Source organism: Petromyzon marinus, unplaced genomic scaffold (genome assembly GCF_048934315.1).
Source record: "Petromyzon marinus isolate PM22_M1 ecotype Great Lakes invasive population unplaced genomic scaffold, UKy_Petmar_22M1.pri1.0 PM_Scaffold_42, whole genome shotgun sequence".
NCBI lineage: Eukaryota > Metazoa > Chordata > Hyperoartia > Petromyzontiformes > Petromyzontidae > Petromyzon > Petromyzon marinus.
In genome coordinates, this window is record NW_027423413.1 from 333,003 (window position 1) to 348,042 (window position 15,040).

At 43.0% G+C, this 15,040-nt stretch overlaps 1 protein-coding gene across 1 annotated transcript in view; it reads left to right on the forward strand.

Moving 5' to 3' along the window:
* The first annotated feature begins 5,544 nt into the window (after positions 1 to 5,544).
* LOC116958131 (phosphatidylinositol transfer protein beta isoform-like) overlaps positions 5,545 to 15,040 on the forward strand; it is a 60,311-nt gene continuing 50,815 nt past the window's right edge. The window contains exons 1-2 of the mRNA XM_076064403.1: positions 5,545 to 5,660; positions 11,815 to 11,845. Coding sequence (XP_075920518.1) covers positions 5,641 to 5,660; positions 11,815 to 11,845 — 51 coding nt within the window. The 5' untranslated portion in view covers positions 5,545 to 5,640. The remainder of the gene's footprint in view (positions 5,661 to 11,814; positions 11,846 to 15,040) is intronic.

Genomic DNA, 15,040 nt, shown 5'->3' on the forward strand with positions numbered 1-15,040 from the left:
AACTCCGTACTACAACAACAACCACAAGACAACTTAGATTAAGGCCATCAGTCTAAACGCCGTACTACAACAACAACCACAAGACAACTTAGATTAAGGCCATCAGTCTAACTCCGTACTACAACAACAACCACAAGACAACTTAGATTAAGGCCATCAGTCTAACTCCGTACTACAACAACAACCACAAGACAACTTAGATTAAGGCCATCATTCTAACTCCGTACTACAACAACAACAACCACAATACAACTTTAGATTAAGGCCATCAGTCTAACTACGTACTACAACAACAACCACAAGACAACTTAGATTAAGGCCATCAGTCTAACTCCGTACTACAACAACAACCACAAGACAACTTAGATTAAGGCCATCAGTCTAACTCCGTACTACAACAACAACAACCACAATACAACTTTAGATTAAGGCCATCAGTCTAACTACGTACTACAACAACAACCACAAGACAACTTTAGATTAAGGCCATCAGTCTAAACTCCGTACTACAACAACAACCACAAGACAACTTTAGATTAAGGCCATCAGTCTAAACTCCGTACTACAACTACAACAACAACAACCACAAGACAACTTAGATTAAGGCCATCAGTCTAACTTCGTACTACAACAACAACAACAACCACAAGACAACTTTAGATTAAGGCCATCAGTCTAACTCCGTACTACAACAACAACAACCAAAAGACAACTTTAGATTAAGGCCATCAGTCTAACTCCGTACTACAACAACAACAAGACAACTTAGATTAAGGCCATCAGTCTAACTCCGTACTACAACAACAACAACCACAATACAACTTTAGATTAAGGCCATCAGTCTAACTACGTACTACAACAACAACCACAAGACAACTTTAGATTAAGGCCATCAGTCTAAACTCTGTACTACAACAACAACCACAAGACAACTTTAGATTAAGGCCATCAGTCTAACTTCGTACTACAACAACAACCACAAGACAACTTTAGATTAAGGCCATCAGTCTAACTCCGTACTACAACAACAACAACCAAAAGACAACTTTAGATTAAGGCCATCAGTCTAACTCCGTACTACAACAACCACAAGACAACTTAGATTAAGGCCATCAGTCTAACTCCGTACTACAACAACAACAACCACAATACAACTTTAGATTAAGGCCATCAGTCTAACTACGTACTACAACAACAACCACAAGACAACTTTAGATTAAGGCCATCAGTCTAAACTCCGTACTACAACAACAACCACAAGACAACTTTAGATTAAGGCCATCAGTCTAAACTCCGTACTACAACTACAACAACAACCACAAGACAACTTAGATTAAGGCCATCAGTCTAACTTCGTACTACAACAACAACAACCACAAGACAACTTTAGATTAAGGCCATCAGTCTAAACTCCGTACAACAACAACAACAACCACAAGACAACTTAGATTAAGGCTATCAGTCTAACTCCGTACTACAACAACAACCACAAGACAACTTAGATTAAGGCCATCAGTCTAACTCCGTACTACAACAACAACCACAAGACAACTTAGATTAAGGCCATCAGTCTAACTCCGTACTACAACAACAACCACAAGTCAACTTAGATTAAGGCCATCAGTCTAACTCCATACTACAACAACAACAACCACAACAAGACAACTTAGATTAAGGCCATCAGTCTAACTCCGTTACTACAACAACCACCACAAGACAACTTTAGATTAAGGCCATCAGTCTAACTCCGTACTACAACAACAACAACCACAAGACAACTTAGATTAAGGCCGTCAGTCTAACTCCATACTACAACAACCACAAGACAACTTAGATTAAGGCCATCAGTCTAACTCCGTACTACAACAACAACAACCACAACAGGACAACTTAGATTAAGGCCATCAGTCTAACTCCGTACTACAACAACAACCACAAGACAACTTAGATTAAGGCCATCAGTCTAACTCCGTACTACAACAACAACCACAAGACAACTTTAGATTAAGGCCATCAGTCTAACTCCGTACTACAACAACAACCACAAGACAACTTAGATTAAGGCCATCAGTCTAACTCCGTACTACAACAACAACAACCACAAGACAACTTTAGATTAAGGCCATCAGTCTAACTCCGTACTACAACAACAACCACAAGACAACTTAGATTAAGGCCATCAGTCTAACTCCGTACTACAACAAAACAGTCATGTCCAAACCAAGAAAACGTTTTCTAAATCACCAAAAAATAAAGCCATAATTGCAACGTAACAGTGATCACAAGGACTGTGACCGAATTGTTACATTAAACTACGTAAATAACACGTGACACCAAATCCTAGAGCCATAGCTGGCTGCATGAGTTACTCCACAAACAACAGAAGCATCGGTCGGAGTATCACATTTTTGCAATGCACCTGATGATGATTGCTTCTCGTGTTGCAGTCGAAACGTCGTGAGAATTTTATTGTTTTTCTATTTTTATTATTTTGCTGTTTCCCTTCTACGCGGCGACTTTACCGAAAGAACCAAGAATATTTAATATTTTCTCTGGAACTACACGACTTTACCAAAAGCCTCGCAGAGTTTGAATTCCTGCAGCCACTAGAGCTTGAAATCATAGCAGCAACCATCATTTAAAACTCTCAGATATTAATCATGATTATAACGGCTATTTTAATCATGATCATGTAATGTTATGGATTCCACAATGCTGTAGACTAATTCTATTTCAGAGGCAAAGATGCTATTCTAAGTAGCATCTATAATTGCTAAATAATGATAATGTAATGTTACATAATAGGCGAAATTCATGCTAAATAAATCCCACAACATCTACAGACAAATTACTAAGAATCAAATAGCTATCACCTAAAGCAACTGTTCATGCTAATTAAAATACTCAGAAAGTATGAATGATTATAATAATTACAATCATAATATCTACAAATTATAATACTAACTAAAAACACACCCAAAACACGATTAACGTCATAATTATTATAATTATTATTAATAGTTTCTGAGTGTATTAAGCTAGCAATGATAGTCGCTATAGAAAATATAATCTTGGCCCTTAGATACAATTAGTCTGCATTGTTGTTAGGGGTTTAAATGAGCGTGAATGACGCTGTGAAATAGCTTGAAGTTATCATTATAACTATACTATTATAATTGTTATATTATAAATGTTGATTTAAAGCTTTCGTAACTGCAGGGATTCATATTCTTGGTTCTTTCGGTAAAGTCACCACCACGAAGGAGGGAAACAATAAAACAATAAAAATATAAAACAATAAAATTCAAGAATATGTTACATTACAATCATGATTAACTTCTGAGTGTTTTATTATAGGAATGATAGTTTGCTATAAATAATATACATTTGGCCCTTAGATACAATTAGTCTGCATTGTTGTTAGGGGTTTAAATTAGCATGAATGATGCCGCTACATTACATACAGTACCCTGGTGTCTACAAACTAAGTTGCCTCTGTGGTAGTAGTTACCTTGGAGAAACCAAACGCCATGTCTCGGACCGCATTCGTGAACACAAAGCAGACCTTAAACACGGTAGGACCAACACCTCGGCCGTGGCAGATCACTGTTATAATTCAGTAGGCTCACATGACATTGACTTCTCCAAGACGGAGGTTCTCTGCAAGCCATCCGGCTACCATGAGAGAGATTCGTTCATGAGGCTATCCACATATACAAACACGGAGACAATTTCAACCGTGAAGATGGATTCTGGCTTAGCAATCATTGGAAGGATTTGATAAACCATTTTGGGTCTTAATTGATTGTTCACGCTTACGGTAAGCCATCTGCCTACCATGAGAGATTCGTTCATGAGGCTATCCACATATACAAACACAGAGACAATTTCACCCGAGAAGATGGATTATGGGCTTAGCAATCATTGGAAGGATTTGATAAACCATTTCGGGTCTTAATTGATTGTTCACCCTTACGGTAAGCCATCTGGCTACCATGAGAGATTCGTTCATGAGGCTATCCACATATACAAACACAGAGACAATTTCACCCGAGAAGATGGATTCTGGGCTTAGCAATCATTGGAAGGATTTGATAAACCATTTCGGGTCATAATTGATTGTTCACCCTTACGGTAAGCCATCTGCCTACCATGAGAGATTCGTTCATGAGGCCATCCACATATACAAACACAGAGACAATTTCAACCGAGAAGATGGATTCTGGCTTAGCAATCATTGGAAGGATTTGATAAACCATTTCGGGTCTTAATTGATTGTTCACGCTTACGGTGGCTTTCAGACAGCATACATTAATTTTTCGTCTCCCCCCTCCTCTTTTCCGAACATATATGGACTCAAATTTTGATTTAAAGATTTCGTGACTGCTGTGACATCATATTCTTGGTTCTTTCGGTGAAGTCACCACCGCGTATAAGGGAAACAATAAAATAATAAAAATATATAAAACAATAAAATTCTCACGACGTTTCGACTGCAACACAAGAAGCAATCAACATCATCGTCAGGTGTGAAAACCACAGCGATTTGACAGTCATTCAGAAGGACGAGTCCATCTATGTTCAGATGGACGAGTCCATCTATGTTCAGATGGACGAGTCCATGTTCGTTTTCCCCCCTCTTCTTTTCCGAACATAGATGGACTCGTCCTTCTGAACATAGATGGACTCGTCCTTCTGAACATAGATGGACTCGTCCATCTGAACATAGATGGACTCGTCCTTCTGAACATAGATGGACTCGTCCTTCTGAACTTAGATGGACTCGTCCATCTGAACATAGATGGACTCGTCCTTCTGAACATAGATGGACTCGTCCTTCTGAACACAGATGGACTCGTCCATCTGAACATAGATGGACTCGTCCTTCCGAACATAGATGGACTCATCCTTCTGAACATAGATGGACTCGTCCATCTGAATGACTGCCAAATCGCTCTCCGTGGTGCTAACGTTAAAACAAACACCGCCACTTTTTTTAAAATGTCTTGCTGTGGTTTTCACACCTGATGATGATTGCTTCTTGCGTTGCAGCAGAAACGTCGTGAGAATTCCATTGTTTTATATATTTTTATTATTATTTTATTGTTTCCCTTCTACGCGGTGGTGACTTCACCGAAAGAACCAAGAATATACATTACCATAATTGTAATAACTATACAAGCATAATAAGAATGATAATATAATAAATGAAATAGTATCAATAATTATTCACTTCGGAGTGCATTAATCTCAGCAATGATAGTTGCTATGGATTGATATAATTTTGGCCCCGCATTGTTGTGGGATTTAAATGAACACGAATGACGCTGTTATGTAACTTTGCACAGTCATCGTTATCATTGTTAAAGAGCTTTGCTGATTTTCGGGATTGTTCACCGTCAGGGTAAATAAATAATCCAGAAATTTTTTGCCCCGTGACGTCATCCCTCGGAGAGGTGACGTAATACCGACCGGTGACGTCGCCGGCCCAACCAAATCCGGGGAAATGACGTCATGCCGCGACACCTCTACCGCGCAATGCGCCGAAGATCGTGACGTCACCACAACCCGTGGCGTAACTGACGTCACGTCGCCGTTTGACGTCACGCGTTACCCGGCAGTGACGTCACGGCGGCGATCATGGTGGTGTTGAAGGAATAGTAAGCCCGCTCTCTCTTATCTCTCCCTTGTCTCTCTCTTATCTCTCTCTTGTCTCTCTCCCTTGTCTCTCTCCCTTGTCTCTCTCTTATCTCTCCCTTGTCTCTCTCTCTTGTCTCTCTCTTGTCTCTCCCTTGTCTCTCTCTTGTCTCTCTCCCTTGTCTCTCTCTTGTCTCTCCCTTGTCTCTCTCTTGTCTCTCTCCCTTGTCTCTCTCCCTTGTCTCTCTACCTTGTCTCTCTCTTATCTCTCTTGTCTCTCCCTTGTCTCTCTCCCTTGTCTCTCTCCCTTGTCTCTCTCTTGTCTCTCCCTTGTCTCTCTCCCTTGTCTCTCTCCCTTGTCTCTCTCCCTTGTCTCTCTCTTGTCTCTCTCTTGTCTCTCCCTTGTCTCTCTCTTGTCTCTCTCATCTCTCCCTTGTCTCTCTCTCTTGTCTCTCTCTTGTCTCTCTCTTGTCTCTCCCTTGTCTCTCTCCCTTGTCTCTCCCTTGTCTCTCTCTTATCTCTCTCTTGTCTCTCCCTTGTCTCTCTCCCTTGTCTCTCTCCCTTGTCTCTCTCTTATCTCTCTCTTGTCTCTCTCTTGTCTCTCTCTCTTGTCTCTCTCCCTTGTCTCTCTCCCTTGTCTCTCTCCCTTGTCTCTCTCTTGTCTCTCCTTTGTCTCTCTCCCTTATCTCTCTCTTGTCTCTCTCTTGTCTCTCTCTTGTCTCTCCCTTGTCTCTCTCCCTTGTCTCTCTCTTGTCTCTCTCTCTTGTCTCTCTCTTGTCTCTCCCTTGTCTCTCTCTCTTGTCTCTCTCTTGTCTCTCTCTTGTCTCTCTCTTATCTCTCCCTTGTCTCTCTCTCTCTTGTCTCTCCCTTGTCTCTCTCCCTTGTCTCTCTCCCTTGTCTCTCTCTTGTCTCTCTCCCTTGTCTCTCTCCCTTGTCTCTCTCTCTTATCTCTCTCTTGTCTCTCTCTTGTCTCTCTCTTATCTCTCTCTTGTCTCTCTCTTGTCTCTCCCTTGTCTCTCTCCCTTGTCTCTCTCCCTTGTCTCTCTCTCTTGTCTCTCTCTTGTCTCTCTCTTGTCTCTCCCTTGTCTCCCTTGTCTCTCCCTTGTCTCTCCCTTGTCTCCCTTGTCTCTCCCTTGTCTCTCTCTTGTCTCTCTCCCTTGTCTCTCTCCCTTGTCTCTCTACCTTGTCTCTCTCTTATCTCTCTTGTCTCTCCCTTGTCTCTCTCCCTTGTCTCTCTCCCTTGTCTCTCTCTTGTCTCTCCCTTGTCTCTCTCCCTTGTCTCTCTCCCTTGTCTCTCTCCCTTGTCTCTCTCTTGTCTCTCTCTTGTCTCTCCCTTGTCTCTCTCTTGTCTCTCTCATCTCTCCCTTGTCTCTCTCTCTTGTCTCTCTCTTGTCTCTCTCTTGTCTCTCCCTTGTCTCTCTCCCTTGTCTCTCCCTTGTCTCTCTCTTATCTCTCTCTTGTCTCTCCCTTGTCTCTCTCCCTTGTCTCTCTCCCTTGTCTCTCTCTTATCTCTCTCTTGTCTCTCTCTTGTCTCTCTCTCTTGTCTCTCTCCCTTGTCTCTCTCCCTTGTCTCTCTCCCTTGTCTCTCTCTTGTCTCTCCTTTGTCTCTCTCCCTTATCTCTCTCTTGTCTCTCTCTTGTCTCTCTCTTGTCTCTCCCTTGTCTCTCTCCCTTGTCTCTCTCTTGTCTCTCTCTCTTGTCTCTCTCTTGTCTCTCCCTTGTCTCTCTCTCTTGTCTCTCTATTGTCTCTCTCTTGTCTCTCTCTTGTCTCTCTCTTATCTCTCCCTTGTCTCTCTCTCTCTTGTCTCTCCCTTGTCTCTCTCCCTTGTCTCTCTCCCTTGTCTCTCTCTTGTCTCTCTCCCTTGTCTCTCTCCCTTGTCTCTCTCTCTTATCTCTCTCTTGTCTCTCTCTTGTCTCTCTCTTATCTCTCTCTTGTCTCTCTCTTGTCTCTCCCTTGTCTCTCTCCCTTGTCTCTCTCCCTTGTCTCTCTCTCTTGTCTCTCTCTTGTCTCTCTCTTGTCTCTCTCCCTTGTCTCTCCCTTGTCTCCCTTGTCTCTCCCTTGTCTCTCTCCCTTGTCTCTCTCCCTTGTCTCTCTCCCTTGTCTCTCTCTTATCTCTCTCTTATCTCTTTCTTATCTCTCTCTTATCTCTCTCTCTTGTCTCTTTCTTGTCTCTCTCTTATCTCTCTCTTATCTCTCCCTTGTCTCTCCCTTGTCTCTCTCTTGTCTCTCTCTTGTCTCTCCCTTGTCTCTCTCCCTTGTCTCTCTCCCTTGTCTCTCTCTCTTGTCTCTCTCTTGTCTCTCTCTTGTCTCTCTCCCTTGTCTCTCTCCCTTGTCTCTCTCTCTCTCTTATCTCTCTCTTATCTCTCTCTTCTCTCTCTCTTGTCTCTCCCTTGTCTCTCTCCCTTGTCTCTCTCCCTTGTCTCTCTCTTGTCTCTCTCTTGTCTCTCTCCCTTGTCTCTCCCCCTTGTCTCTCTCTTATCTCTCTCTTATCTCTCTCTAATCTCTCTCTTATCTATTCCTTGTCTCTCTCCCTTGTCTCTCTCTTCTCTCTCTCTTATCTCTCTCTTGTCTCTCTCTTATCTCTCTCTTGTCTCTCTCTTATCTCTCTTGTCTCTCTCTTGTCTCTCCCTTGTCTCTCCCTTGTCTCTCTCTTGTCTCTCTCTTGTCTCTCCCTTGTCTCTCTCTTGTCTCTCCCTTGTCCCTCCCTTGTATCTCTCTTGTCTCTCTCTTGTCTCTCTTGTCTCTCTCTTGTCTCTCTCTTCTCTCTCTCTTGTCTCTCTCCCTTGTCTCTCTCTTATCTCTCTCTTATCTCTCTCTTATCTCTCTCTTGTCTCTCTCTTGTCTCTCTCTTGTCTCTCTCCCTTATCTCTCCCTTGTCTCTCTCTTATCTCTCTCTTGTCTCTCTCTTGTCTCTCTCTTGTCTCTCTCTTATCTCTCTCTTGTCTCTCTCTTGTCTCTTGTCTCTCTCTTATCTCTCTCTTATCTCTCTCTTGTCTCTCCCTTGTCTCTCTCTTGTCTCTCTCTTCTCTCTCTCTTGTCTCTCTCCCTTGTCTCTCTCTTATCTCTCTCTTATCTCTCTCTTGTCTCTCTCTTGTCTCTCTCTTGTCTCTCTCCCTTGTCTCTCTCTTATCTCTCTCTTATCTCTCTCTTGTCTCTCTCTCTTATCTCTCTCTTGTCTCTCTCTTGTCTCTCTCTTGTCTCTCTCTTGTCTCTCTCTTGTCTCTCTCTTATCTCTCTCGTGTCTCTCTCTTGTCTCTCCCTTGTCTCTCTCTTGTCTCTCTCTTATCTCTCTCCCTTGTCTCTCTCTTATCTCTCTCTTGTCTCTCTCTTATCTCTCTCTTATCTCTCTCTTATCTCTCTCATCTCTCCCTTATCTCTCTCTTGTCTCTCTCTTGTCTCTCTCTTGTCTCTCTCTCGTCTCTCTCTCTTGTCTCTCTCTCTTGTCTCTCTCTTGTCTCTCTCTTATCTCTCTCTTATCTCTCTCTTATCTCTCTCATCTCTCCCTTGTCTCTCTCTTATCTCTCTCTTGTCTCTCTCTTATCTCTCTCTTGTCTCTCTCTTATCTCTCTCTTGTCTCTCTCTTGTCTCTCTCTTATCTCTCTCTTATCTCTCTCTTGTCTCTCTCTTGTCTCTCTCTTGTCTCTCCCTTGTCTCTCTCTCTTGTCTCTCTCTTGTCTCTCTCCTGTCTCTCTTATCTCTCTCTCTTGTCTCTCTCTTGTCTCTCTCTTGTTTCTCTCTTGTCTCTCTCTTGTCTCTCTCTTGTCTCTCTTGTCTCTCTCTTGTCTCTCTCTTGTCTCTCTCTTGTCTCTCTCTTATCTCTCTCCCTTGTCTCTCTCCCTTATCTCTCTCCCTTGTCTCTCTCTTGTCTCTCTCTTGTCTCTCTTATCTCTCTTATCTCTCTCTTATCTCTCTCTTGTCTCTCTCTTATCTCTCTCTTGTCTCTCTCTTATCTCTCATCTCTCTCTTATCTCTCTCTTGTCTCTGTCTTGTCTCTCTTGTCTCTCTCTTGTCTCTCTCTCTCTCTCTTGTCTCTCTCTTGTCTCTCTCTTGTCTCTCTTGTCTCTCTCTTGTCTCTCTCTTATCTCTCTTGTCTCTCCCTTATCTCTCTTATCTCTCTTGTCTCTCTCTTGTCTCTCTCTTATCTCTCTCTTATCTCTCTCTTGTCTCTCTCTCTTGTCTCTCTCTCTTGTCTCTCTCTTATCTCTCCCTTGTCTCTCTCTTGTCTCTCTCTCTTGTCTCTCTTATCTCTCCCTTGTCTCTCTCTCTTGTCTCTCTCTTATCTCTCTCTTATCTCTCCCTTGTCTCTCCCTTGTCTCTCTCTCTCTCTCTTGTCTCTCTCTTATCTCTCTCTTATCTCTCCCTTGTCTCTCTCTTGTCTCTCTCTCTTGTCTCTCTCTTATATCTCTCTTATCTCTCCCTTGTCTCTCTCTTGTCTCTCTCTTGTCTCTCTCTTATCTCTCTCTTGTCTCTCTTGTCTCTCTCTTGTCTCTCTCTTGTCTCTCTCTTATCTCTCTCTTGTCTCTATCTTATCTCTCTCTTGTCTCTCTCTTAACTCTCTCTTATCTCTCTTGTCTCTCTCTTATCTCTCTTGTCTCTCCCTTGTCTCTCTCTTGTCTCTCTCTTATCTCTCTCTTGTCTCTCTCTTATCTCTCTCTTGTCTCTCTCTTGTCTCTCTCTTGTCTCTTATCTCTCTCTTGTCTCTCTCTTGTCTCTCTCTTGTCTCTCTCGTGTCTCTCTCTTGTCTCTCTCTTATCTCTCTCCCTTGTCTCTCTCCCTTGTCTCTCTCCCTTGTCTCTCTCTTGTCTCTCTCTTGTCTCTCTTATCTCTCTTATCTCTCTCTTATCTCTCTCTTGTCTCTCTCTTATCTCTCTCTTGTCTCTCTCTTATCTCTCTCTTATCTCTCTCTTATCTCTCTCTTGTCTCTGTCTTGTCTCTCTTGTCTCTCTCTTGTCTCTCTCTTATCTCTCTTGTCTCTCTCTTGTCTCTCTCTTGTCTCTCTCTTGTCTCTCTCTTGTCTCTCTCTTATCTCTCTCTTATCTCTCTCTTGTCTCTCTCTCTTGTCTCTCTCTTGTCTCTCTCTTGTCTCTCTCTTATCTCTCTCTTGTCTCTCCCTTATCTCTCTCTTATCTCTCTTGTCTCTCTCTTGTCTCTCTCTTGTCTCTCTCTTATCTCTCTTATCTCTCTCTCTTATCTCTCTCTTATCTCTCTCTTGTCTCTCTATCTTGTCTCTCTCTTGTCTCTCTCTTGTCTCTCTCTTGTCTCTCTCTCTTGTCTCTCTCTTATCCCCCCCGCGTCTCCCTCCCCCCACAGGGATGGGAGTGATTAATCCGCAACAAGCTGAAACTTGGCCTACTCCTCCCCCCCCCCCCACATCGAGTTACTACTGTCTCTGTAGTCGTAGACATCGCCACTGCCGGGAGAGAGACAAAGGCGGCCGGGCGTGGCGCTGGCCACCCACCCCCCTCTGTGTATGCCACAGTGCCGGTAGCCTTAATAGGTGCTCGCTAACAACACTTGCCCCTACAGCCCTGCTAGAGGCTACCTGGGGGAGCTTTGTCTGTGTGTGGTGTGTGTAGTACATAGACACTGCTGCTGCTACTCGCTAGCTAACAGCACTTGCCCCTGCAGTCTGTTAAAGGCTACCTGGGGGAACTTTGTCTTTGTCTCTCTGTGTGTGTGTAGTACATAGACACTGCTACTCGCTAGCTAGCAGCACTTGCCCCTGCAGTCTGTTGAAGGCTACCTGGGGTAGCTTTGTCTGTGTGTGGTGTGTGTAGTACATAGACACTGCTGCTGCTACTCGCTAGCTAACAGCACTTGCCCCTACAGCCCTGCTAGAGGCTACCTGGGGGAGCTTTGTCTGTGTGTGGTGTGTGTAGTACATAGACACTGCTGCTGCTACTCGCTAGCTAACAGCACTTGCCCCTACAGCCCTGCTAGAGGCTACCTGGGGGACCTTTGTGTGTGGTGTGTGTAGTACATAGACACTGCTGCTGCTACTCGCTAGCTAACAGCTCTTGCCCCTACAGCCCTACTAGAGGCTACCTGGGGGAGCTTTGTCTGTGTGTGGTGTGTGTAGTACATAGACACTGCTACTCGCTAGCTAGCAGCACTTGCCCCTGCAGTCTGTTGAAGGCTACTTGGGGGAACTTTGTCTTTGTCTCTGTGTGTGTGTAGTCGCGTGGTCATGCCATGCTCCGTTGAAGAGGTAAGAAATGGAGGGCGTTCTTCCCACTCACTGTACACACACTGTACATACTGTACACGCACTGTACGCACTGTACCCACACTTTGTCTCTGTTGAGCTCACACAGACAGTCACTTTGTCTTTGTTGAGCTCACATAGACAGTCACTTTGTCTCTGTTGAGCTCACTCAGACAGTCACTTTGTCTCTGTTGAGCTCACACAGACAGTCACTTTGTCTCTGTTGAGCTCACACAGACAGTCACTTTGTCTATGTTGAGCTCACACAGACAGTCACTTTGTCTCTGTTGAGCTCACACAGACAGTCACTTTGTCTATGTTGAGCTCACATAGACAGTCACTTTGTCTCTGTTGAGCTCACACAGACACTTTGTCTCTGTTGAGCTCACACAGACACTTTGTCTCTGTTGAGCTCACATAGACAGACACTTTGTCTATGTTGAGCTCACACAGACAGTCACTTTGTCTCTGTTGAGCTCACACAGTCACTTTGTCTCTGTTGAGCTCACACAGACACTTTGTCTCTGTTGAGCTCACATAGACAGTCACTTTGTCTCTGTTGAGCTCACTCAGTCAGTCACTTTGTCCACTGTACACACACTGTACACTGTACACACTCAAACTGTAGCTACACACTACCCATGGCACACTGTACGCACACTGTACACACTCAAACTGTAGCTACACACTACCCATGGCACAATGTATGTACACTGTACACACATTCAGACTGTAGCTACACACTACCCACGAGCACACTGTACACACTGTACACTGTACACACTCAAACTGTAGCTACACACCACCCATGGCACACTGTATGTACACTGTACACACTCGAACTGTAGCTACACAATACACACGGGCACACTGTACGCACACTGTAACACTGCATCACATGCACTGTATCCACACGGCATACTGTACACACTGTACCCAACATAACGCTGCACGCGCGCCCACACTGTACATATGCACACTGTACACACTGTACCCATACACTTAAACTGTACATATTAAGACTACCCAAATTCATACCATACACATACACACTCTACACATGCTACACCTATACACTGTACACACTGTACCCATACACTTAAACTGTACATATTAAGACTACCCAAATTCATATTATACACATACACACTGTACACATGCTACACCTATACACTGTACACACTGTACCCAGACACTTATACTGTACATATTAAGACTACCCACACTCATACCATACACACACACACTGTACACATGCTACACCTATACACTGGACACACTGTACCCATACACTTATACTGTACATATTAAGACTACCCACACTCATACCATACACATACACTCTCTACACATGCTACACCTATACACTGTACACACTGTACCCATACACTTATACTGTACATATTAAGACTACCCACACTCACCATACACATACACACTCTACACATGCTACACCTATACACTGTACACACTGTACCCATACACTTAAACTGTACATATTAAGACTACCCACACTCATACCATACACATACACACTCTACACATGCTACACCTATACACTGTACACACTGTACCCACACACTTAAACTGTACATATTAAGACTACCCAAATTCATACCATACACATACACACTGTACACATGCTACACCTATACACTGTACACACTGTATCCAGACACTTATACTGTACATATTAAGACTACCCACACTCATACCATACACATACACACTCTACACATGCTACACCTATACACTGTACACACTGTACCCATACACTTAAACTGTACATATTAAGACTACCCAAATTCATACCATACACATACACACTGTACACATGCTACACCTATACACTGTACACACTGTACCCAGACACTTATACTGTACATATTAAGACTACCCACACTCATACCATACACATACACACTCTACACATGCTACACCTATACACTGTACACACTGTACCCATACACTTAAACTGTACATATTAAGACTACCCACACTCATACCATACACACACACACTGTACACATGCTACACCTATACACTGTACACACTGTACCCAAACACTTAAACTGTACATATTAAGACTACCCACACTCATACCATACACATACACACTGTACACATGCTACACCTATACACTGTACACACTGTACCCATACACTTATACTGTACATATTAAGACTACCCACACTCATACCATACACATACACACTGTACACATGCTACACCTATACACTGTACACACTGTACCCATACACTTAAACTGTACATATTAAGACTACCCACACTCATACCATACACATACACACTCTACACATGCTACACCTATACACTGTACACACTGTACCCATACACTTATACTGTACATATTAAGACTACCCACACTCATACCATACACATACACACTGCACACATGCTACACTTATACACTGTACACACTGTACCCATACACTTAAACTGTACATATTAAGACTACCCACACTCATACCATACACATACACACTCTACACATGCTACACCTATACACTGTACACACTGTACCCATACACTTATACCGTACATATTAAGACTACCCACACTCATACCATACACATACACACTCTACACATGCTACACCTTTACACTGTACACACTGTACCCATACACTTATACTGTACATATTAAGACTACCCACACTCATACCATACACATACACACTCTACACATGCTACACCTATACACTGTACACACTGTACCCATACACTTATACTGTACATATTAAGACTACCCACACTCACCATACACATACACACTCTACACATGCTACACCTATACACTGTACACACTGTACCCATACACTTAAACTGTACATATTAAGACTACCCACACTCATACCATACACATACACACTCTACACATGCTACACCTATACACTGTACACACTGTACCCACACACTTAAACTGTACATATTAAGACTACCCAAATTCATACCATACACATACACACTGTACACATGCTACACCTATACACTGTACACACTGTACCCAGACACTTATACTGTACATATTAAGACTACCCACACTCATACCATACACATACACACTCTACACATGCTACACCTATACACTGTACACACTGTACCCATACACTTAAACTGTACATATTAAGACTACCCAAATTCATACCATACACATACACACTGTACACATGCTACA